At 41.2% G+C, this 24,801-nt stretch overlaps 1 protein-coding gene across 2 annotated transcripts in view; it reads right to left on the bottom strand.

The window, feature by feature from the left end:
* Positions 1-24,801, bottom strand: part of ARHGEF26 (Rho guanine nucleotide exchange factor 26) — a 114,005-nt gene that overhangs the window by 2,770 nt on the left and 86,434 nt on the right. For both annotated transcript variants that reach the window (XM_039857774.1, XM_039857772.1), the window contains exons 12-13: positions 11,344-11,553; positions 114-181 (exon numbers count right to left, since the gene is read on the bottom strand). In XM_039857774.1, the coding sequence (XP_039713708.1) occupies positions 114-181; positions 11,344-11,553 (278 nt within the window). The remainder of the gene's footprint in view (positions 1-113; positions 182-11,343; positions 11,554-24,801) is intronic.

Here is a 24,801-nt window from a genome sequence, read left to right on the forward strand (position 1 = left end):
ATAAAGCAGCTAGTAGTTTTGTGGTGGTTAGACGTTAATACCGCAACGTCCAGCAGGGGGCAGAGCCCCTCCATGTTCTACGTTCCAGAGCAGACAGCCCTGGAGGTACTTACAGGTCCTGTCAGGAGGCTGCTTCCCGCTACTGTGTCCCAGGGCGGTTATCCAGCGGGCTCGATCACTCCTAAAACACAGAGTATAATCCAGTTGAGAGGTTCAAGGTGTTTAGACACAGAATGAAGTATGTTCTAGAATGCAAGAGCCATTCCCCCAAAACAGAGAAGACATTCTCTATAGGAGTATGGAGCTTGTGTTCAAAACAAAGGTAAAGGTTTAAAACTGATCATCTAGGAAATCTAAAATAGGCCGAAAACTAGTCACTGTCAAAAGATTCTGAATGAATCTGGCTAGTTATGAAGTGGAACTTCTCACATGATGGTTTAACATTTAAAAAAGAGCTAATCACACTAACATATTGTAATCTCAAAAAGATGTTTAGTATACTCATAATCTGATGTTTAACATTTCAGAAAAGTACATTTCATTTAAAAAGAAAAAATCCTAGTAATTCAGTCCCTCTCTACTCCCTCTCCTCCCCCCACCAAACCATTTCGGAAAAGATGAGAAATTTGACATATTTAAAGTTGTTTTGTTTCCCATGCAAATAATATTGCCAAATATGAGCCTTATTGAAATAGAAATTCTTTGACCTTTTTTAGACTGTTCTCAAATGCTTAAAATGGTTTAATGACTACAGCTAAAAATAATTCTTTAAGAAAAAAAAAAAACCCAAGACTTTTTATACAATATTAAGCTATAATTACGTGAAAAAAAAAATAATTATTTAACTAAAGGATCACAAGTTTCAGGTAAGCAAGCACTATGCCATAATACAGTCATCCTGTTTTTGATTTGGAAAGTCAAATATTAGGATTGCAATTAAATGAACCACACAAACATGCACACTTTGAAATCTCTTAAGAAGCATTTATTAAATCCATACTACATGGCAGATATAAGCACTTGACATCCATTATTTCATGTAATCTTCCCCAAAACCTGGGAGAAGGACGAGAATACTACACGCACGTTCCAATATCTGTGATTCCAAACAAAGTCAATTTCTACAGGGCCATTCTACCTTTTTAAGAAGGAATGCCTTTATGCCCCATATTTGATAAGTATTTTTTCTCCCATAAGAGCCTGCACCTAAAAGATGCTTCTCACTGTCACTGCATCTTCACCCACCACGTACATCCATCCAGGCAGAGCAGACGTCTTACAGCACTGAAACATGTCATGATGTTCCGCATCCTATTTCCTATTTGCTCTTCTTACTCTCAAATATGACCTTCCTTCCTTCTGTTTACTGAGCCATACCCTCTCATTATTAAACTTTTTAAGTTGAAGAACACACATAAAATAAATCTCTGCAGTGCTCTTACATGCATACAGCTCTGCGAGTGTTTACTTAGGCATACGCATGCACACGTGCTGCCAGGCCGAGACAGATGGCCAGGAGGTTCCCTTTTGTCCCTTCCAATCAATAACCTCCCACAGAGGTATCCACGGTTCTGATTTCCATCACCACAGACTAGTTTTGCCTATCCTGTGTTTTATGAAAATGGAATCCTATAGTGTGTTCCCTGGCTTCTTTTGGTCAACACATCGAGTCCATATTGAAAATACAAGGCTCGCCCCCTCCAGGCAGCCTCCCCTGTTGCATGAACTTACACTTCTGTCCCCATCCTAGTCTGATAAACCTGTTCCCACACACGCCTCAGCACAGCTCTATCATACTCCTGGTCAACTGTAAGCCTCATGAAGGTAGATATCTATGAGGTTCACCACACTGTCTCCAGAACACAGTTTGGCAAGTAAAGGGGACTCAGTAAACATCTGTTGACCTATGAAATTATCATTCATCTCATGCTGACCCCCGAACGTTAATAGACTTGTTTGTTTCTCTTACTCAGCCATAAACTCCAAGAAGGCAGGACCTCGGTCTCGTTCTAATCAGTTTCATGGAGCACTTACATGCTAGGTATGATACTTTTTTGTACTTTGCGAGTATCATAGAATCCAATATTTACAACAATCTTGGAAGAAAATCTTACCGTTATTTCCATTTCTCCAGAGGACAAAGTTTAAGTTTGGGATGTTAAGTGCCCGCTCACAGTAAAACGGCAAAGTGGTGCAGTGCACTCAGAATATAAAGCCACACAGTCAGGGATCCTAAGGTGTTTCCTAGCACAGCAGTCCCCAGACTTTCTGGCACCTGGCACCGGTGCTCCTATGAGAATCTAATGCCTGATGATCTGAGGTGGAGCTGAGGCGGCGATGCTGGCACTGGGGAGCGGATGCAAATACAGATGAAGCTTTGCTCACTGGCCCGTCGCTCACCTCCTGCTGTGTGGCCCAGTTCCTAACAGGCCATGGACCTGTATCTCTATAGGCCACAGCCAGCAAGGCAGACTCCTCTTGGCTTACCACGCATCCACAGGGCCCTTCCTGCTGTCTGCGTCCTTCATGTGAGGTTTCCCAGGCATGGCCTCGCTCTGACATCGAGTGGCCAGTTTCAGAGGTGGCCTCACCCTGCTGCCAGTTTCCAGAAGTCCACGTGAAATCTTTCCCTCCCGTGGCATACTGCCTGGATGCTAATGACATCCCTTAGACACAGCAGCCCCTCGTAGGGACTCCAGAAGACAGAACAAGACAGTCCTTGTTGCCCTCGCTGAAAGGAGCCCCTTCTAGAAATAGCTTCAATTGAGTCAGATGCTGTCAAAACCGCACGACTTCCCCCAGGGCTTCCAAGAGCCCTGCCAAAGAGCTCCCTCCCATGAGTACTGCATCTCTAAGGCAGGGAAGGGACTCACTTGATATGACATGGAATTCTAAGAACAAGAAAAAAATAGGGCATAGACATATCCATGATTAAATTTAGATATCAAGTCCAGGACTCATTCCAGACAGCTATTTTCTCCAGAGACATTTATGAAACGATCCACATGAAGTCCCAATCCACCCCACACTCAGCTCATAGATTTGTCCCTTTGCCCAAACAAAGCGATAGAATATGCAGTGCAGCAATACTGTCGACCTGGGTATATCGGCTTCTAAGACTCTACCGATCACCCCTTTCTCCAGCATTCACTGAGTGCTGGCCCGTGTGGCCTCTGCGGGGGCTCTGTGCTCGGCTGAGGGTTGCAAAGTGAATAAAATGAGATTTCTTGCTCTTCATGGCCCTCTGTGAAGGAACAGACAGAGCAGAACAAACAGACACACATGCTCCAATGCAGCGTGCAATTGCTGGGGTAGAGTGCTCTACACAAAACACATGTGACCCAGGGAGAGGAAAAAGACAGAGTTGAGAAGAGATTCTTTTAACATAAACATCTGTAAATGCAGTTTTTTCATAACCCCCAAATTATGCATGGCATGAAACGATACATCTACAGTTCCCTACGCAGTTAACTGGTAACACCTTGTCCTGTCTCATATAATTTTACTTAAGCACAGTAGGTTTAAACTTAATTGCACAAAAGTCAAAGACACAGCAGAGCTGGACTTCTCATTGAATACCTGACATTTACTAGAAAAGAGAGCTACATACTGAGAAAGTAGAATGCAGGCTTTGAAACAGGCAGGCCGGTGATGAGTCTGAAGGGGATGGGGCACCCACCGAGCACTTTGCCACTGATGTGTCTTCCTGATCTTTCAGCTGCTGCGGCCTAACCTTCCTTTTATCTTTCTTACGATGGCGTTCGACCAGGTATCTTTTGTATTCCTTCTCACAGCCTACAAATTTACCTGCATGCCTTTTGAAACTTATCTTCATGGCTTTTTGAAAAAAAAGTCCCCCAAGCCTACATAAGGAGTAGGATTGTGGCGAGGTGGTTGTTGTTCATTCTCTCACACATTCGATTCAACTCAATATGTTCAATAAACTGATCCATGAAAGAAAACCCACAGGATAAAAAATGTCATTATGAATGCTGCGTGACAAAGCCGGATAATACTGGATGCCAGTTCAGCTTACATAATTTACAAAATCTAACCGATTTTGTAAATAATAATTTGTAAAAAATTATCCTAGCCCACCGAGAGAGTTCTAAAATTTAGACTTTGTGACATGGAATCAAGTTCAATCGATTATTTCTTGTTTATCACAGTAAGTAGCTCATGAGACTAGTCTGGGTCTGGAATCCCAGCGTTAACCTAAAGTGGGTCAGTTATCTGTTTCCTTGATAATAAAAGACCTATACCATCACCTCTCCTCTTGTTTTGTTGGAGTCAATGATAACGATCACAAAAGATCAAATATTTTGACAGGCACTATAAAATGTAAAAGGTCATTATTAGACATGGATGCGATTCAATGAGGAAAAAATACAACCTGTAATAGATATATTTTTTCCATATGAATTATCATCTCTATATTGTGGGTTTTTCTTAAAGGAGGAAGTATAAGAGTATGTCAGACATACTATTTCACAATTTATTCCATCCCATTTACTTCCTGCTGTTAATTAAATCATTAACAGAAGCTGGAACAGCGCAAAAGACTTCCTGCAAACAATGCCCCTTTATCAGGAGGCCCTGAATGGCTGATGGGACCAACCACAATCATTAGGCTTGTAGTTCTTTTGGTGAAAGAGAACTTTTGAAAAGGATCTTTGATTACATTTTAAGGTGATTATATACTATAGCTAAGTCTATGAATGAAGAAAGTTCGCATTCATCACTGAACATGTCCTGATGTCCCATCACTGCATACGACGGGCCCAAATGCCATCCAAATTCCACTGTGAATTCAGGATGCCAACGACGCCACTTGCCACGATCTCTGGTCTGTGCCAGCTGCGGCTGTCTATGCTTCATTTTAATGAAGGCAGACAAAGGGGGCTCTCGGGCGCCCACATTCCTCTTGAAAGGCCCAGAGGGAAAAGAAATGACAGTGGTAAAACATTCTTCCTTTGTCCTTTTATAAAAGGTAAGCTTTTGTATGTTTCTCAGACTCCTGTCTCATTAACAATACAGATCTTTAACAGGCAGGCAAACAGAAATGACAGAGTGTCCGTGGCTTAGATGTACATCCTAAAGAAAAGTTTTACCACATCCTTAATAGCAAACATTGAAAAAAAAACAAACAAATGGAATTTAGAGAAAACGTGTTCTAGCAGCACAGAAACGACAGTAAATACAGACTGATAGAGAGGCGGTACTTCCCTACGTGCAGTTAGTCTTCTACCTCGCCTCGGATATAGAGAAGCTACGTCTATCCACTGTGGGTCAATTCCAAAAACATTTACTGGTCACTTGCTATGCGCAAAACGAGACAAGAACAAAACCAGAGCTGAGCGTGGGAATCAGTAATAAAACCGTGCAGAACCGATTGGGGAGGAGAATGGTTAGGAGGCTCTCGGGGTTGTTTGAAAGATAAGTGACACATGGGCAGTGCTAGGAAGCAGGCAGCGGAATGCAAACTCGAGGAAAGCGGCAGTGGACTTTGCACAGGAAGAACCGGCTGATGATGCATCTCTTCAGACCTGGAAACATCAGAAATGACACCAAGTCTGCAGACTGAATAACTCAGAACGGTGGCAAACGGTACCATTTGCAGAAATGTGTGTTGGGGAAAGCAGTGGGTAGTGGTGATGACTGGCTTCAGAGGGTCTGCATTTCTGAAGGGAAAGCGAAGAGGAATGGTTAGATGTGGCAGGTAAACTAAGAAAGCACAGATAACAGGTTGAGAAAGAATCTCAAAAAGGGGGACAGTGTGAGAGAGCTGATGGTCAACAGCACACAATGATATTAGAGGTAGAGACGGAGGACGGCTGAACTGCTGGATGTGGTGACTAGCAAGCCACCACTAATCTGCTTAGGGAGTGGCCTCGACAGGGCGGCAGAGGAAGCCATGCTGAAGGTGGTTAAGGAAAAACCACTCGATATACGGTGCCAAAAAATCCGAAGCATCTTCAACTCCTCTCCTTCGCTTACTGCTACCACAACTCATCCGACTTGTCTGATCCAGAAGTCGGCCCTGTCGTCTCTGCCTCCTGCATACATCCCCATTTCCTTTAGTATGCCACAGCCCAAGCCACTACCAGGATGCCCCTCAATGACTCCAATGCGGCCCTAATGGCCCTTCCCATGGAAACTTCTGCCTGCAGTCCAGTCTTCCAAGGAACTCTCACTATGTCTTATAAGGCTCTACAGCAATGCTGCTCAAAATATCTGTGGCGAAGAAATGGTCCTCACCACCCAACCCACTGTAAACCAAGTGTTCTCCAAAATCCAATAAAAATAAATTACTGTTAAAATAACCACACGCTTTGATGCTGCATACATGCCAGATTACTCTAAATTCTTAACTGCTTCCCGCGTGCCAGGCTGGTAACAGGTTTGAAGACTGATGGCCCACAAACTGCACTGGAACAGCTCTGCTCCAAAATGCTCTGGCCTCTACTGGCCTCTTGACCACCCACCCTGTCCCTGGTTTGTTCTTATCTAGCCACATTCACTACGTCCAAGCCAAGTCTGACGATATCAAACGCGTTTCCTCAAGAGGCCTGCACTGGCTGTCCCTTCGCCTGGAACATACTGGCCCTGCATTTCCCATGGGTTAACTCCTTCTTGTCACTCAGGGCTCAGTTCAAATGTCAACTCAAGTCTTCCTGCAGCATCTAATTTAGAGTACACATCCCCATCCCCAGCAATTAACATTCACTCCAGTTCTCATCACCTGGTTTTGTTGTCTTCGTTGCACTTACATACTTAACTGGACCAAGAAGAAATGTTTCCCCACTGTCCCAGCCTCGTGGGAGGCCATTTGCCCAAGGAGACTGGCGAAAGTTCACTGCCGTCCACAGCCACCCTCTTTGAAGGCAGGAAGCCCACAGACATAAGCCGCTCACTTGAACAGAAGACCCCAGAGGGCAGAGATTTGTTCTCAGTACCATTCACTCTGTACTACTCACCCCAGCATTGAGAATAGCACCTGAAAGGATGTAGGTGCTCAATAAAAATCACTGGATTAACAGGGAGAGATGAAGGCTACTCTCTTGAGAAGTTCAGCTGGAATCGGAAGGGGAAATTTAGAGGTGGGTTGGGGTCAGGAGTAATACAGTGGACAGTGGGCACAACAGGAAACATGAGGAAAAAAATGAACTAACAAGTGTGGCACGCACAATGAGCAGTCATAATTCTTGGGGACAAGATCAGCACTGAGAGGTTTCCTAGTAGAGCAATGAGTTGGCCCTGAGAGTTGAGACGTCTGGTAATTCGAGAAAGTCTGAAGAGGGCATTCCAAGAAGTGGGAAAAACACAGGCAAAAAAAAAAAAAAAAATTTAAAAAGGTAGTTTTAAGTGGAAAATATTTTGGGGGATATAATTTCTATTCAGCATTTTATTTGAAAATATGTAAAACTATAGGATGCCCTAAATTTACCACCTAAGTTGCCATAAACCTTTTCCTTTTTATAGTCGATGGATTAAAAAATAATCCACATTTTAGTTGTTTCTCACTTTAATAGCAACTGGCTTCCTAGTTCCCTTCCAGATGCAGAACAAGGCCAGCTTGAGCGGCCAGGTACGGGTGGAACTGTCTACTGGCTGGCAGCTTCTCACTAACAAGACTGTGCTTGGTTACTAGAACCCTGGATTCAGGAGGGTCAGGGTCCAGTCCCAGAGTTGGCAATTACGCGCTTCCTGTACGACTGCAGGCAAATCACATCACCTTTGTGAGCCTCATTTTACCTCTGAGAGAAAAAGGAAGGAGTTGGACTACAGACCTACGATTAGGGTCACCACATATTTCATTGTCTAAACAAGACACTTGTGAGAGTCAGAGAGGGTGGCATTCTTAATTTTGCCATAACAACAGACATAATATCAATCCTGGGGAAATGAGATTTACGATCACCTTACTCAGATGCTTCCTTCGTCTCTGGGGTTTTATTCTTCCCTAGAAACAGCCATGTATGTGGCCCTATATGTTCTTGACATCCAAGTGCCTGGGTCATCCAAGATGCTCACCAAGTGTCTGCCCATTTCCTCTGGGTGAGCTTTTCTGCATTCTTTATGTAATCAAAGTTATCAATCTGTTCTGCCACAGTATCACTGTCGTGACTGCTGAACTGTCTCCATGCCAAACAGCTGCACCCTTCCTATTGCTTATTTTACATTTTGTATATCCCCAGATGGCCTCTACCAAGCACAGTTTCTCAAAGACGGTAAATATTTATGTATGAACCCTATTCTCATGCAAACCAAAAAATGAATAGCCAAAGGATACACATTGACTGAAGTTTTGCAAAAACTCAAGGCCAGCATGGCAATGAAAACCTTGTTTTCTCAGAGATTGCTAATGAACCATATTAACCACATATATAAGAGAGAACACCTATACAATATATATTCACAATTACATTTTGCAAATCTTAGAAGCAAAGACAACATTCTACATAGACCCAAACTCTGATTGCTCAAAACCAGGTAGCCCAGAGATGACCTGCACATTTTCAGTTCCAAGCAGCCGATTGTTTCTTAAGGGAAAATGCATCTTGGCTATAATATTTCCTTCGACACCAAGGCTGTTTGTCGCCTTGTGTGTTTAAAAGTATGTGTCTAGTTATTTACTTTTCCACTGTAATTGAGCTGGTGGTGGGGGAGAGTGAGGGAGTCACTCCTTCTGTACCCAAGGAGATATCTGCCCTTCTGCCCTTTCTGGAATGTTCTCTTACTATTAATTAAAGAATTACAAATATGAGTCATACCCATGAGTTTAGGGGTGACATAACCAGACATTCTGAGAACATTTCTGACTGAGGAAATGAATATCCATGTAGCCGACGGCAAGATCAAAAGGCAGGAGGAAGGAACAAATGCGATGGAACGTCCCAGGAATGGATCAGGCCTTGGTGTGAAAAGAAGTGGGCGTGTCAGTTTACTTCCTACTCTCTTCTAGTAACCTCAGAAACGAGGGGTGGGGATCACAGAAATTGTGAGTGAGACAGTCAGGAAGAGCTCTGTTGATATGTTGGCAAGGCCTGAATAAGAAAAACAAACAATCCTTATAAACACAGAGAAAAGGAAAACACAAAGCAAAACCAACACTTTCACTATTACTAACTAAAAATGATGAAAGACTATCTCTAGTGTCTGAGAATTCTGTAGAACATCTGGACAAGCACTAACCCCCAAAGTGTTTAAGATTTGTTCGTCCTTAAAGTCATATGAAATCCAAAGCTCAGACATATTAAATTCTCTTTTTATCAGAGGCTTCCCCAAAGGAAGTCTACCTCTGTCTTCACTGGCCAAGCGGTTGAATCATTTAGAGTTGAAGAAATGCTTTCCTCAGCCCTGGTCTTGGTTGTGTCTCCTGCTGATCACTACACACACCAGCAAGCACCACACTCACTCAAAGTCCCCTCCCCAGAGAGGCAAACACAGAGGGGCATGCTTGGGAATGTCAGGGCTTTTCAGCAGTTTCAATGGAGGAACCCTGGCACCTTTAGGAGAGGCATTTCTTTGTCTTATAAATAAACATACAGGATGAGGCACCATTTCTTATTCATACCCTCTGTTAGAGCTCAAGTTCCTTTGGAATACTCTATTTTAGCTGTTTTCAAACCTCAAATAGCTTTATGTCAACCCATCTCTCTTGTTTTTTCTTCCAGACTTTGCAAAATTATTTCTAGTGCCAAAGGGTATAAAATCTTTTAACGTTTTATATAAATGCTTTCTAATTTTAACCTTTTTCTTATGTATGTCTCTAATGAACCAGGAACACTGTTAAAACACTCTTAAAAGGCAGAGATATTCTTTGGGTTTACTTTCACTAAGATTTTGCTTCAGTCTTAGGATGACTATTCGCCAGCTGCTGATCCATTTTAAACACACCATGTGGGAACCTTGGGGCGGGGAGGAACATGGGTGGGAGATGTGTGTAGGGACAGCAGAGGACAGAGATTTAGAGAACTTCTCCTCTCCCTCCACTGATCTGTCCTCTGATCCAACACAATCCTTGCCTGTAATAATCGTTCCAAGAGCAGGTTTCCACATTTCAAACAAATAGATGGATCAACTATCTCTAACTAGACCAAATCACAAAGGTGAACTTGAAAATGCAGCCCCCTTCCCTTCATCCAGCGTGAGGATGGCAGCAACCGCTGGTAGAAGGACAACGGGGTGACTGTTTAGTCTCTGCTTAAACTCGGGATGGGAGAGAGGACCCATCAGTATGTTTCCCCAAACTGAGGATCTCTTCAGACAGAAAGCACTGGGCTTTTTGCTGTCTGGCTGAAGGTAGGTAATTGAGAAATTACTTCGATTCCATTATCTAAGAAAACGTACAGCCTAGACTCAAACTACCAGCTAAGTCATAGTCCTGGGGCTCATGGGTCATACTTTTTATCAATGACCAAAGTACAATAACTGTGAAACCACTCTCTGAATATAAAATCACATCACCTAAAGCACTGCATTGCCCCCTTATCTGCAGTTTCGCTTTCCATGGTTTCAATGACCTGTGGTCAACCAAGGTCTGAAAATATGAACTAGAAAATTCCAGAAATAAAGAATTGATAAGTTTTAATTGCACACTATTCACAGTAGCATGAAGAAATCTCAACCTGTTCTTACTCTGTCCCATCCTGGACACGAGTCATCCCTTCATCCAGCGAATCCATGCTGCACACGCTACCCACCCGTTAGTCCCTTAGTAGCTGTACCATCAGAAAGTCGATATTAGCCTAACGCCACATCGCAATGCCTGCCACTCACCTCACCTTGTCTCATCATGCAGGCATTGTATCATCTCACATATCACAGACAAAAGGGTGAATACGGTACAGTAAATTATTTTGAGAGAGACCACATTCGCAGAACTTTTATTATAGTGTATGGTTAGAATTGTTCTATTTTATTATTAGTTATTGTTATTACTCTCTTACTGTGTCTAATTTATAAATTAAACTTTATCATAGGTATACATTATAGGAAAAAACATAGTATAGAGAGGGTTTGGTACTATCCGAGGTTTCAGGCACCCACTGGGGATTCTGGAATATATTCCTTGTGGATAAGGGGAGACCACTGTACAATGCATCTATCAGGATTCATGGAGACAAAAATAATATCTATCCCTCAAGACACAGAGAAGGTCACAGTGAAAAGACAAGCATCTGTATAAAGCAGCTAGACCCAGTGCTTGGCACATATAAGTATTCAACAAACAAAATTAGCAGCTACCAGGTACTGCACCTAGGGAATCTTAGACCAAGGACAGCTGGGCAGAGAAGACTGATACCGGATGTTCTGAAACCCTCGCCCTGGCAGACTTACTGCGTCTCAGCTCCTAGCAGCATTTCCACCTTCTCGTTCGCATGGTTACTAAGGACAGTCAGTGTGAAGAGGTGACTGGCAGAGCTCTGTCTTGAATAAAGGCCTGTGGAACTGTTCTTCCCCGGAGAAGAATTAACCTCTTCATTGTCACAAGATTCCACCAACAGCTGATCTCTTAAGGAATAATCGTTGACGTTGTAACTTTCTTCACTATAAGGAAAAGGGAAAAGAACATGTTAATAATTCAGCAGATAAGGCTGTGACCTTGTCACTTTCAAGTCACATTAGGGGAAGGAGGATAAGGAGAGAATGACTTTTTAAAAGTATGAATTATAATTCGAATTATATCTGATTATGAATCAATATAACACCCCAAATTAAACCTAGTAATTACTATTTTTCTGCAATATACTAAATTGTATCTCGAGTATATAAAAGCAATATTGAAAAAAATATAAAAAATCCTACGCTTCATTTTATAATATTCTGGAACTGTCATGACAAGTGGGACATGCATGCATTGTGGGAATGCTCAAATAATAGTACTTCCCCGGCCCTGACTCCATTCCTGGAATGGAGAGGGCATCCCAAACATATCCATATGCTGGGTACCAAGGCCTAACTTCCAGCCCCCAAGCGACCAGACATAGGAGGGGAGAAGCACCCCAGAAGTCTGCTTGCTTCTGGCAAGACACCCCACGCATTCTTCTCTCCAAAGCGCACAGCCTTACCACCTGCTTCGGTAATCTCTGGGACTGACCCGTCTCCTCCTGTCTACTCTGAAGCCCCGTGTTCACCATCCGCCTGGACGCTCACCCCCAGCCTGTGACCTCGGCTCATCCAGCCGCACCTCCCTGGGCTCCTGAACCCCTTCTGGTGCGTCCTCTGGAAATGCCCATCATTTAAGGAATCTAGCAACATCTCCTAAATCTTCAGCCTCTTCTCTAAACAAGGGGTCTCAACCCTGGGCCGTGGACCCTGGTACCAGTCCGAGGCCTGTTAGGAACCAGGCTGTACAGCAGGAAGGGAGCGGTGGATGAGCAAGTGAAGCTTCATCTGTATTTTCAGCCGCTCCCCGGTGCTAGCATCACTGCCTCAGCTCCACCTCAGATCATCAAGCACTTGATTCATAGGAGCACCTGTCCCTGGTGCCAAAACAGTTGACGACCGCTGCTCTAAATCTTCCTTTACCTTCTTGCCTTAACAGAAACTTGGCCCTCCCTAGAGAGAACATCACCTCACCTGAAGGGTCTCTGCCTGCTTGCTTCTCATGGCTGCTCCTAGACAATGATCACTTCCTCCTCCCAAGAAATCCTCAGCTTTGAAGCTCAGCCATCAGTCTCCATCTCATAATCATAGTTACAGACCCCTGGATCGCTCCTCATCCTCCCTCAATTGCTTAGTTGCTGGCTCACTGTCTCTCCCCAACATTACTTCCTTCTTGACTTCCCATGTAGGAGAGCTTTCCATTACCCTGACCCCTCAGGTCCTTGACTTCCCCTTCTCTAATGGTCTGGTCCTCTGTCTTACTTCAGCAACTCCTCCATCATCATACCGTAGACCTTATCATTACTATCTGCAACCTCTCTCTAACCAGCACCATCTGTCTCTCCAATTTAACTCTTCCAATCAACACCGATTCTTTAGCCCACCAGTTCCTACAAGACACTGACTCTACCACCTTTCCCCTATCCTTAAACCCTTTGTGTCCTCTCATCCATATTTATTAAATTACCCAGCATGGATTTCTTGGCATGTAGTTATAATCGCTCCTTGCATACATACTCATCTCCTTAAAAAACCTCAGCCCTGTTTAGATACAGCTCTCCCTCGTGAACCTGCACTCTTGTGATTGAACACGGGAGAGCTCAATAAATAACCATTGAATTAAATAGATGACTATGCAATAAATCATAATATATTCTAGAAACAATATCAACTATTTAATAATAAACATAAATATATAAACTAAGGGGAGCTAAGAGAAAAGAAAAATTCTTGTGCCCAGTCAACTATACTTGGAATTTCAGAATAGGGCATTTTGCTCAAGATTTCTTAGAATTTCTTTCATTCAGTAGTGGATGTCTGCCTGTCAACCACTCTTTTGTAAAGCTCCTTGAAAATCTTCATGATCTTCTCTAAAATTTAGTTTGATAGATTCTCCCTTCAAAAAACAGCAAACACAGTGACCATATAAATAAGCAAAATACTGCCTTCTCATCGGGCCTTTGGTTGCTTGGAAACTAATCCGTATTAATTGAAAGTTTACAAGGCAAGATCCTCTCCAAAGGTCTCCTGAAACTGCCTACAGACCAGCACAGCCACACTCAGGATATGCAAAGTATTACTCACATCGAAATGAAGCTTATCGAAGCTCACATGATTTTTATAAAAGGAGGAAGCAAGATAATACACTTTATAAACAAATAAGGTTATATTTTTTAAAAGACCACGTTTACTAGAAACAAAGCAATCAGTTTTTGGCAGAGCAGAATAAGTTTATAACGTTTTCCTAGATATCCGAGACATGGATTTAACAGCCCAGGACTTAAACTAAAATGAAACAAAACAAAAAACAAAAGCAAACCCTTAACAACATCAGAAACATGAGAAAAAAACAAGGTGAACGAACGCAGGATTCCTTGCTATTGCCCTCTCTCTGCACCTCTGGTCACTCTTGGTCCAACTCACAAGTTAAAAAAAAGATGAGCTGTTAGTCAAAGACACTCATTTCTGGTTAAAAGTAATTCTTTGGATAGAGACTTCACATAGAGAAATCCGAGGACCCTAATGTTATGCACACGAAGTGTTTAGGTGGTGCCCTAAACCATGAAACTGCATAGGTATTCTTTGTATTTCCAAAGAAATAAAAGGCCAAGAAATGTTATGCTATAAAACCATCATTCGAGATGACTCAAGCTCTAAAAATTCTTCAGCATAAAGTGGTTTCACATAGCACAAAGTCCCCAATAAAATTCAAGACCAGGAGTTCACAGGAAACTAATGTAAACTAATAAGAATAAACTACTTAAGTCTTTTTTTCCCCCTCTTAATTTTCAGAGTTCATGTTTTCCCCAGTGTTTGCCTAAATACAAACAATACCAGCTATTGTGTTTCCTCAAAGCTTTGAATCTTTGTCTTTGGTAGAAATTAGAGACAGAAGTAAGATAAATTAATAGAATGTTTTTAATTGTTCTCTTTTGCAATAACAACTAAAAGGCCATTAGAGCTAGGGTGACCGTTGACCCATTTTATGCTTGTTGTCCACTCAAATGTCCAGTTTGGATGATTAACTGCAGCCACCACATTCATAGCTATGTGAGTTCATTCCAGGTACCCGTTCCTACACATCTGCACATCCATCTAAACAAGAAATTTTCCTGCTGTTTTGACTTCTGAATCCAAAATAGGATGCAGGAAACATGTTTGCTCATTTTTTTGTTTTTAACCCATTCAAGAGCAATCACCCAACATCATTATTTTATCTTGACCTGTAAATTTCTCCATCATGTAAAAATAATGTTTACAACTTCTTCACTACTCTTTCAATGAATTTAATATAAATAAATTTAATTTCATGTAACCATAGTAAATTATTTATCCTTGTCAACTATTATTCAAACCCAATAATACAAAAACTGAAAAGTAGCTCACGCTTGCTAGCCTGCTCATTGTTCCTGCTCTCTCACACACATATACACTCACACACTTAATCTTATAAAGGTTCAAAATATTCATATTTTCCCCTCTCCAAATCTGCTAAATACTAAATGAAATTCCTTCTCCTAGTATTAAACAGTACCTATCTCATGTTGATACAAAAGGATAAAGTTTGTGTAAAAATATGTACTTAAGCAGAAGGAAGAGGGGAGAATCCATAGCCAGATGAACTATTTCCAACCCTATTTCCATCCTCTGCTTACTCACCCATGTTCAGTAAGTAGAAAGCAGGCAAAGCTGGGCTGGGAAAGAAACCCCTTTCCTGAGGGAAGTTGATGCTAATCAGACTTCCCCGTGTTTGTCTCCATCATTTAGCAAACATATGGTTTACATAGTCTCTGAAACAATTTGGATCATGTAATTAGGAAGTTAAATTGCTCAGAAAAAGGCAAATGGAAAAACCACCTTTCCTCGAATGGAGAAGTTTATATGTAGATTTCCTTTGATTGTCTTATATGTGCTCCAAGTTTACCAGCTGCTCATCAAGGCTGTCTGCTTTGTACAGCAGCGGCTCCTATCAGGCGCAGCAATCAAATCTATGTAAGTCTGTAGCTCACGGTATAAACAATGAAGGATCTCCCTGTTGAAACCCACTTAAAGTCTTGTAACCTTTGTTGAGATTCCTTTCTTTTCTTTTTTTTTTTAACAAGATAAAGAACTATCAGTAGAGAACAGGACGTGGTGGTAAATATATACCCCAATTAGTCTTCCCTTGCAAAGGCATTCTTTTGTTAAGCAGCTCAGAGAGTGTTGGATTCTACTATATGCAACCTAACGGCATGGGTTGTAAAAATGAAACACCTTATTGTGAATAGCAGCTTTCTTAAAGAGATTATTATGAAGCATTTTTAACTTTCTGTCCCATAAATATCTATAAAGGTTAGAATTTTCCATAAGGGGCGTATATTTATTAATTTTAAATCAGGACATTTGAACCACATAAAATATACATTTTTAAAATATCCAAACTATATATATACATACGCAGTAGAGAGTGTAGGGTGATACAGACACCAGCCTCAGCATAAGAGTCACTCTGGAAGGAGGAGGAAGAGAGGATAACAGTGGAGAGGCTTAAGGTATATCTGTAGTATTTTATCAGGTTTTTTCATTTGTTTGTTTAAAAAAGAGAGATATGACAAATATGGCAAAAAGTTAGTATCTGTTAAGTCTAGATGATACGTATGTTAATGTTTAAAATTTTCTATACTTTTGAAATATATCTCAATTGAAGGTAAAAATAAATTTAAAAATAATAAACGCACAGATGTGAACACTATCATAATTCCAGGTGTCTGGATGTCTAAGTGTATAGTTGAATTAACTATTGGACAATGGAATTTTTTTTTGCCCTGTTACAAACAACTAATTATTTGCAGATGACATCAGTGACTGAAAATATATTACAAGGTAACAATAAATTCAGTATAGTGGTTGGATTTAAAAAAAGGTTTTCCTATGTATAAATGACACTCAGAAAATATAACAGAAGTATCTCTACAAAAGAGATAAAATACTTAGAATTAAACTTAACAAGTTTCTGCTTTATGAAGACAGCTTTTGAATACTGTACTTTGGAAGAAGTCCTGTATAGATAGGAAATTTTGATATTATAGAGGTATTGATTATTGTGTTAAAATTATATAATCAATTATATATAATCAATTATATATTGATTATATAATTTTAACACAATCCCAACAAAAATACAAACAGGGTTGGGGCAGGGCAGTGAGGAGGGAGAATGATCAAGCTGATTCTAAAACACACACAAAAATAAACATCTAAAAACAGAAGGACGGTGAAAAAGAACGAGTGAGCTGGCCTCACAACATATCAAAAATGTTGTAAAGCTACACAGTAATTCAACGACTGGGACTGGTGCATGAGTTGACAAATGGTGTGTTCACAAATTGACCCCAAACACATCTGGGAATTTAGTACATGATATAGGTGACATTTCAATCTGTAGGGAATTGATGGGCTAGTCAACAAATAATATTGAGACATCTGGGGAAACGTCTGAAAAATAAAAAAAAATTTGGATCTCAATCTCAGTCCGTAAACCAGGATATCTCCTTGGACCCAAACTCTGGGTCCGTAAGAGTCATAAAGTAGAGGTGGTGACAGAGCTGGTCTTTCTGCTGAGCTCAGAACCATCAGGGCATGCTCTGTGATGGGTGGGTGGTGGGCCCTTTTAAATAAGCAAATATCTCAGGACGAGTTTCCACCTTAACCCTTATTAGCAAACATCTTAAGTACTTAATAAGGATGACCAGGAATGGAAAATAGGCTAGTTGACCAAGATGGAGCCATGAGTATGAAAGGAAGGATGGTGACAGGGAAGCGAGGGGCAAGGTTAGATTACAAAGGCCAGCTTCCACACAACCCACTGTTCCTCAGCCCTCACTGTGAGTTGTCTCACATTCCACCTTGGCTTTGTTCTGCAACTTTCTTTTAGAACCAAAATCTGACAGATGGAAACCCAACCAGCACCTCCAATTCTTCCTTTCGTAAAAGAGTTAAATAAAATTTAAAAGAAAATATGCTATCAAGAATCATCTAGAATGCAAGACAGTATTCTGTATTTGTCACCAAGACAGTGGTTTCTTTTTTTAATTATTCAGTAGTGCCCACTCCATAGGCTTCATATTAAACAGCCACACAGTTGTCCTGTCTTAAAAAACGTCTGCTTGAATCTGCTGGTGCCAAGACAAATGTCTCCTCAGCTAGCAGCTGCCTATGTTTTCATGTTCTCAGACCCTGTGCCTCCATGCCCATGGTCATGTGGCCCAACACCCCACCAAATCCAATGACCTGGATTTCACCACTATTCTTCACTTCTATAGAATTTGATGGTACTGAGCACCTGTGACCTCCTGAAACTCTGTCTTCCTCTTCTAACGCCTCAGTGACATTTCCAAGTCCACCTTCCTTTGGGTTATTCTCCCAGATCCTCTCCTAGACCCTCCTGCTTTTCTCTCAGGGATTTATAATGGATTCACCATTCTCCCAGGGTGGTGAGTCACACGAGTCCATGTGGTTGTATAAGATCAAAGGAGTGTGTTCCTGTTCTCCTTCAAGACATGTATGAGAATTCTTCCTCTGCAGATTTCAACTTGTTTCTCTTCCTCATGTGAAAACATGACTTCTAAATCCCCATATTTGATCTTGTGCTTAACTGGAATAAAAATACCCAAACATTTCTGGGATGGAGAATAGTGGACCGCGCTGGAACTAATTTTGAGTTGAGAGCTCTAAACACTTTTTCACATGACCGAAGGCAATTTCCATTTTAAAGCTTGGTTTTAGAATCATGCAAACAAGTTTTTAGTGGGATAATATGTGATTTTAAAGTAAAAAGTACGTTATAACAGGTAAGAGTACAGACGTGATTTAGAATGTCTGTAAAAATCCCAATTCTATCACTCACCCACTCTGTGGTCTTGAGCAAGTTACTAACACTCTCAGTTTTCTCATCTGTAAAATGGGGATAACAATACTAATCCCTTTGAATTGTTGTGAGGATTCAATGAGATAATACATTTGTTATCTTACTGCATGTAAAGCTCTTTTAATCATACTTGGCTCACATCCAGTAAATGTTAGTTATAATTTTTCATTTTCCTGACGGAACGTCATGCATTTAAATTCCCTGACATTTTGTTAAAAGCCTGATAATCATAAGTGCTTTGCAAATGGACAAGTTGACCTGGCATACTCCAAGCTAAATACTTCTGTTGAGAAATTAATAATTTGGCAAGTGCTCTGACTAGCAAAACAAGGCACAATATTTATCCAGAACTGATTTCAAACAGCCTTACTTGCTCAGTTCCTCAAAATAATTCTGAAGACTAACAAACATGCCACACGCTTCCTATTTCATTGTCAAGAATATAACAAATAGTGGAGATGAGGATCACATTCATTGGTAAGACAGAGATCTGTTGTGATTCACTGTCACCAGAAAAGATGGCCAGTGACCCACAACACATCCAGAAAGCGCCCATCCTGTTACCACGGATCTCCAGATTCCACAGCCTGGGACCACCCTGGCTGCCCATGGATGCCCTGAACCCATGGTCCTTGACAAAGAAGAGGTGGGCGGGTGTGAGAGGCTGTTAGTGCCTTACCGAAGCTTTCTCCCTGGCATAACCAGAACTGAACAAGGTCTGAAGAGCAAGTAGTTACCTTCTTAAATCAGTAACGAGGTTACTGCAAATTACTGGCATAATCCTGACATTCCAACTTAAGTTTACTTCTACTAACTTCTTTGAATGAAAGGGGAAAATATACTGAATTGATGCTTTTTCAGCCACAAAGTCATAGTGTCTCCTAATCAGTTGCGAGGATGTCTCAAGAAAATCACCACTACAAAAGTGTACACATGATTCACGTCGACTTACAAAAAAATAAAAGTAGATGAATGGTTATTTTTCACTTACTTTTCATTTGACATGGGTTCACAACAGGGAGGGAGAGGCATGGAGTTAAATGCATTTATTCCCAAAGCCACATTTCAGAGGCAATAAATCCAGATCTGATCCCAGAGTGTACCACAATCTTCAGATGCATAACGCTGGCTAAAGGTTTCAAATCATTTTTTTAAAAAACAGCAAAATATTCTAGAAGCAAAAGGCCAATAATTTGATCTTTCAAACACTAGGAATAATAATGACACTCAGTATGTATCAGTCACTTGGCAGGGACTATTCACTGTGTTAAGAGCTTCATATGCATTACCTCATATAATTCTCATAGAAATTGCATGAAGAAGATCAATTATTATAACCATTTTACAGATCAGGCTATGGAGACTCTGAGAAATTAAGAGTAAGTTGCCCCAGGTCACACAGCCAGGATTTAAGCCCACTTCTGTCTGACTCCAGACATCAATAGTGTGCTTCTCACTCACCACAGTCTTCAACACTGAATGGCAATGTCGACTCCTCTTAGAGTCTAGTAGAAACCATATCCTTATGGCTCATGACATTGGAGGAATCAGGGCATACGGGGTGGCCGGAGAAACAGTGGAGGAGCAAAGAGGAAATGGGGCTCTCGCTTCTCTCCCACCCCATCTCACCATTTCGTGTTTAGAACCCGATACCACAGTGGTCAGAAATAACCAAGTTTATGTTCCAGGAATAAGAGTGATTTGAGTCAGAGAGTCTTATTGCCTTCCCTTTATCCAAGATGCTCTCAAAGTTCACTTCCTGAGGAAGGAGTTTATTCTGCAGGGGAAGAGAGACAATGTCAGGCAACCTCATCTTTCTATGATGGGAAAGCGTTCGAGATGGAACAACTCACAGTGGGGCCGAACCAGGCCCTCACTCCATGGAGCTCACACAGCTCTAAGCCACTGGGCATCCAAACTGCTAGAGAAAATGCAAGTTGTAACCTAAATCCCTGAACTTAGGATAATGATCTGGCAGTATTCTATTACAGAAAATCCTTTAAAAAAAAAATCCTGAAGATTTGTAACATGTCACAAAGTTCAAGTTATGTCAATATATTCAATATTTATGAGACAGGAATCAGGAAATGGAAATCTACTGTCTTAAATGTCTGCAGGAAGGAAATGTTATCAAAAGGAAGCTTTTTCTTACACTCTGACGCTAGGTTAGCTAAAGATAGAAATTAGAGAGGAGGCTCTCAAGTCAGAGATGCAATAGAAACCTGGCTTTGCTGAGAGACTGTGAAAAGTGTCCTTATTTGTAAAATGGAAATAATGCAAGGTTGCTGGGATAACTCAATGATACGCTGCATATATACTTTGAGGTGGGTGAATGGCACACTGTACAGGCTCAATATTACAGGTTCTTTTTATCGTTATTACTATTACTATTCATGTAAACATCATGGCTAGATCATTTGTGATTTGGAGAACTCAGGAGAAAACAAATTGGAACATGATAACATTTACTGTAATAGATAATAAGACTAGACTAGATTTCAGCATTCTTTTGATATTGTGCCCATATCCAGACCAGACCCATCCCATCTAGCTGTGTGCTCCAAATGTGCTGAAGGGCATACTTGGCCTGGTAGAAGCAAGAAGGAACTACTAAGGAGATGCTCAGTGAACCACAGCTGGATGACTAACGCCAGCCAAAAGGAAGTAGGCTCTAAATCTCCAATCACTTCTGTGTCCTTTGAAATGTATGCTTCCCCTTCCCATTTGTCCTAAAGGCTAGGCATTAATTCTTTTACAGAGCTCTTCCTGTTTCCCAAATTCATCGTAAGTTCATCGGTGTCCTGTGGGAAAGAGGGTTTCCTAGTTGTGGCTGGAACTGGCTATTATCTAATCAGCTGCCAGCCTTCCCTGCTTCTTGCCAATCAAGTCCCAAAGTGCCCAGCCCCAGGGGATGCATCAGGGCTAAACCACAGCAATTAACGCTCTCCTGTTCTCCTTTGTTATGTGCTTGCTTTCCCAGCCTCTCTCAAGACAAAAAGTCTTAAGAATCAGGGCTGACCTACCAGATACAAGTTTTCTGGGGCCTGTCTGGGAAGTTTTCCTCTGCTGATAAAAAAGAAAATGCCGTTAAGGAAAGAGCCCCCGCGGTCAGCCTCTGGTTCTCATCCTCGCCTCCCTTCTATGTCTCTGAATGAAATCATGATACCTGGACCTACAGGAGCCATCTGCAACCATAAAGCTACACAATTCAGTCTTGCCCCGTTTGTCTCCGGCACCTCCACAGTTAGGTGTGCCTTATGGCAAATTCAAGAAGGCTGGTACAGGGGCAGTGGCAATGTCAGAGCTGCCTAGATTGATGATTGGCTGGATAGGGAAGCACAGTGAAAAATGGGAGTCAAAGTGGTCTTTCAGGTTTATTGTGGAACAACCAGATAAACAGAGTGCCTTTTTACAACGGAAGAAATAGACCCTGGCGAAGGAACAGATTTGAAGGAGATTTGGATGAAGGTAACCTATGAGACCTCCAAATAGAGGTGCTCAAGTCACATGACCACAATGACATTCTGAAATTATGAAAAATGTTTAAAAATAAAAGTGTACTCTAGAACTAGATTAAAACATTACAGCACATTTAAGCGAGGTAGGGGTAAAGGGCGGAGGGAGGGCATTGGACTGAACTGTGCCCTCCAACAAATCATGTTGCAGTCCTAACCCCTGGTACATGTACATGTGACCTCATTTGGAAATAAGGTCTTCATAGATGTAATCAAGTTAAAATGAGATCATTCGGAAGTAGAGCAGGCCCTAAATCCAGTAAGTGGTGTCCTTATAAGGAGAAGATTTTAGGGATGCAGAGACACGAGAGAGAAGAAGCCATGTGAAGACAGAGGCAGAGGTTGGCGTTACGCTGCTACACGCCAGGGAACCCAGAAGTGACCAGGCATTGGAAGAGGCAAGGCAAGATTCTCTCTTCGAGCCTTCGGAGGGAGTGTGGCCCTGCTGCATCTTGATAACAGACATCTGCCTCCAGAACTGTGAGGCGATAAATTCCTATTGTTTTAAACCACCTAGTTTGTGTACTTTGCTACAGCAGCTGTAAGAAACTAATACAGGGAGGAAAACTATTTTTAGCTGTAGAAGAAGTTGGGAGGGAAGACGTAAGCCAGATACAAGGCACTGAATGAGACTAAGACAGTTAACTACCTTACGAAGTAAGTATTTTGGGAGTCTGAACTTATTTAGATCTCGTGTTCAGCTTTCACATTTCAAAACTAAGGGCAACAGTACTCAATCCCTAAGGTTGGATGTGGGGTATAGACTGTATACTGCGAATAATTATAGATAAGTTAATTCTAGGCACAGATTGCATATTATAATGATGTATTGTTCATTAGTCTGAGTACAACATGGCAATCTATTCCTTTTTTTTACAATATTACGATTATGGCCGTGTGAGGTCTGATAGATTTGCATACCTTTGCTACTCAAGATAATGCTGGTTGGCAGGTTGCCATCACTCTAGTATATTGGTTCTCAGTTGGAGGCAATTTGGCCCCCTAGGGACATATGACAATGTCTGAATACATTTTTGGTTGTCACAATTGGGAGGAAAGTGCTACCATCAAACAGTGAGTAGAGACCAGGATGCTGCTAAAACATTCTACAAAGCACAGGGCAGCCCCATAACAAAGAATTGTCAGTCTAAATTGAGAACTCTGCTCTAGAAGTACCCAGGTAATCTGCAATCAAAGCATCAGCTACCAAAAAATTCACTTTCTCATCCAAAATAGTCAAACCGATCATGTATCCTTTTGAAATGTGCTAGAAGAAACTATTAATACAGTGACTCACAACCAGCCCAAAGCTAATAGAAACTTTAAACTCCCTTTTGATAGTCTTAAAAAAAGTAAAAAGTCCTGTCCTAGAGACAGCTCTGTGGTCACTAACCGCTCTGCAAGCACTAGCAGTAATATGCACACTGTAAAACTGAGGTGGCCAAATACCCTAGCCATCGGTGGAACATGCTTAGCCTGAACCATCCACTGAGGAAGAGTAAGTCTTCTCCCAGGCTGACTCTCTCCACAGCCAGGGAGCCTCCCTAAAGCTGGAGAGCCGGTAGCTAAGCTCCTCGACTGAACCCTGGAATTACAATTAGGCAGTGCATGGTTGGATCCATCCTACAGAGCTGGCACAAGTATTATCCTTAATCTGTACCTGGTAGCCAAGCCTAAATTATTGCCTTATTCAAAGCTGCTGTATCTCCTTTGCTGCTGCCTCTGGCATGTGAAGCATTTGCAGTTGCCTCCTTGAAGCTGCAGAGTAAATACGGCTGTACATACTGTACATTTTTAACCAAGCCTGTTTGTCAAGCCTCCGTGTTCTGCTTGTCACCCTCGCCACATATTCAGGTCATAAACAACTTGAGCCTCCAATGCCATTCTCCGAGTCAAGAGCACCTCAGAAACATGATGAGCTAATCGTAAGGGCAAGAAAATTCCAGTTTGGGTCAAGGCAAAATTAGGTACTCAGATGGCCCTTTCCCCTAGAGCTGCATATTTTGCTCTTTCTTTTAATATAATTCAAGTTCAAACATACCTGAGTAAATGTGGAATAGCTAGGAAAGCAATACTAAAGGCAATGGCAGATCTCTGGAGGGCAAAGGATGCTGCTAAGCAGAAGAGCATATACTTTAATTCTAACTTTCAAAAGTCTGTGCAAGTTCAAGAATAAAAGTGGTACTATACTAATTTAAATGCCCTTAATGGTTTCATCAAGTCACTGAAGACATCATGATCAAAACTGCATTTGTATTTAAAATTGGTTTGGTATATTTTATCATTAAAATTGAAAGTTTAAGTAAAGCTTTTGGTCCACTGAGAAAAAAAAAAAATATTTCAACAGCTGGAAGATGTTAAAAGCCAAGGGTTCTGGCATTTGAAGAGTCATATATCATTACTCTCCCCTAAAATCAAAACATCTCAAAGAAAGCCAAAGAAACATGCTATCTCATAGGAAACAAACAAAACATAAAAGTACAAATTATATTGCCTCTCCAATCTTTATTTATAAAATTTACTTAGCTACTAGAACAATTTAAACTGCCACAACTAAGAGAAATAATTTCTTCTTAAAGTTATGGAAACATTATTTTCCTGAGTATGAAAAATAATCATCAGCACCTTTTTTGTATTTATTATAGTTGTATTATGGCTTTTCAGGGTAGAACAAAGTTTTCATTTTAGCGAGGCAGCCAAGCAGCTAAAATCATTCATAATGCAGTCTGACTAAAAGGAGCAAAAAGAAAAGCTCAACCTCTGTTTCAA

This window comes from Pteropus medius, unplaced genomic scaffold (assembly GCF_902729225.1).
Source record: "Pteropus medius unplaced genomic scaffold, Ma_sr-lr_union100, whole genome shotgun sequence".
In the NCBI taxonomy this organism is placed as follows: domain Eukaryota; kingdom Metazoa; phylum Chordata; class Mammalia; order Chiroptera; family Pteropodidae; genus Pteropus; species Pteropus medius.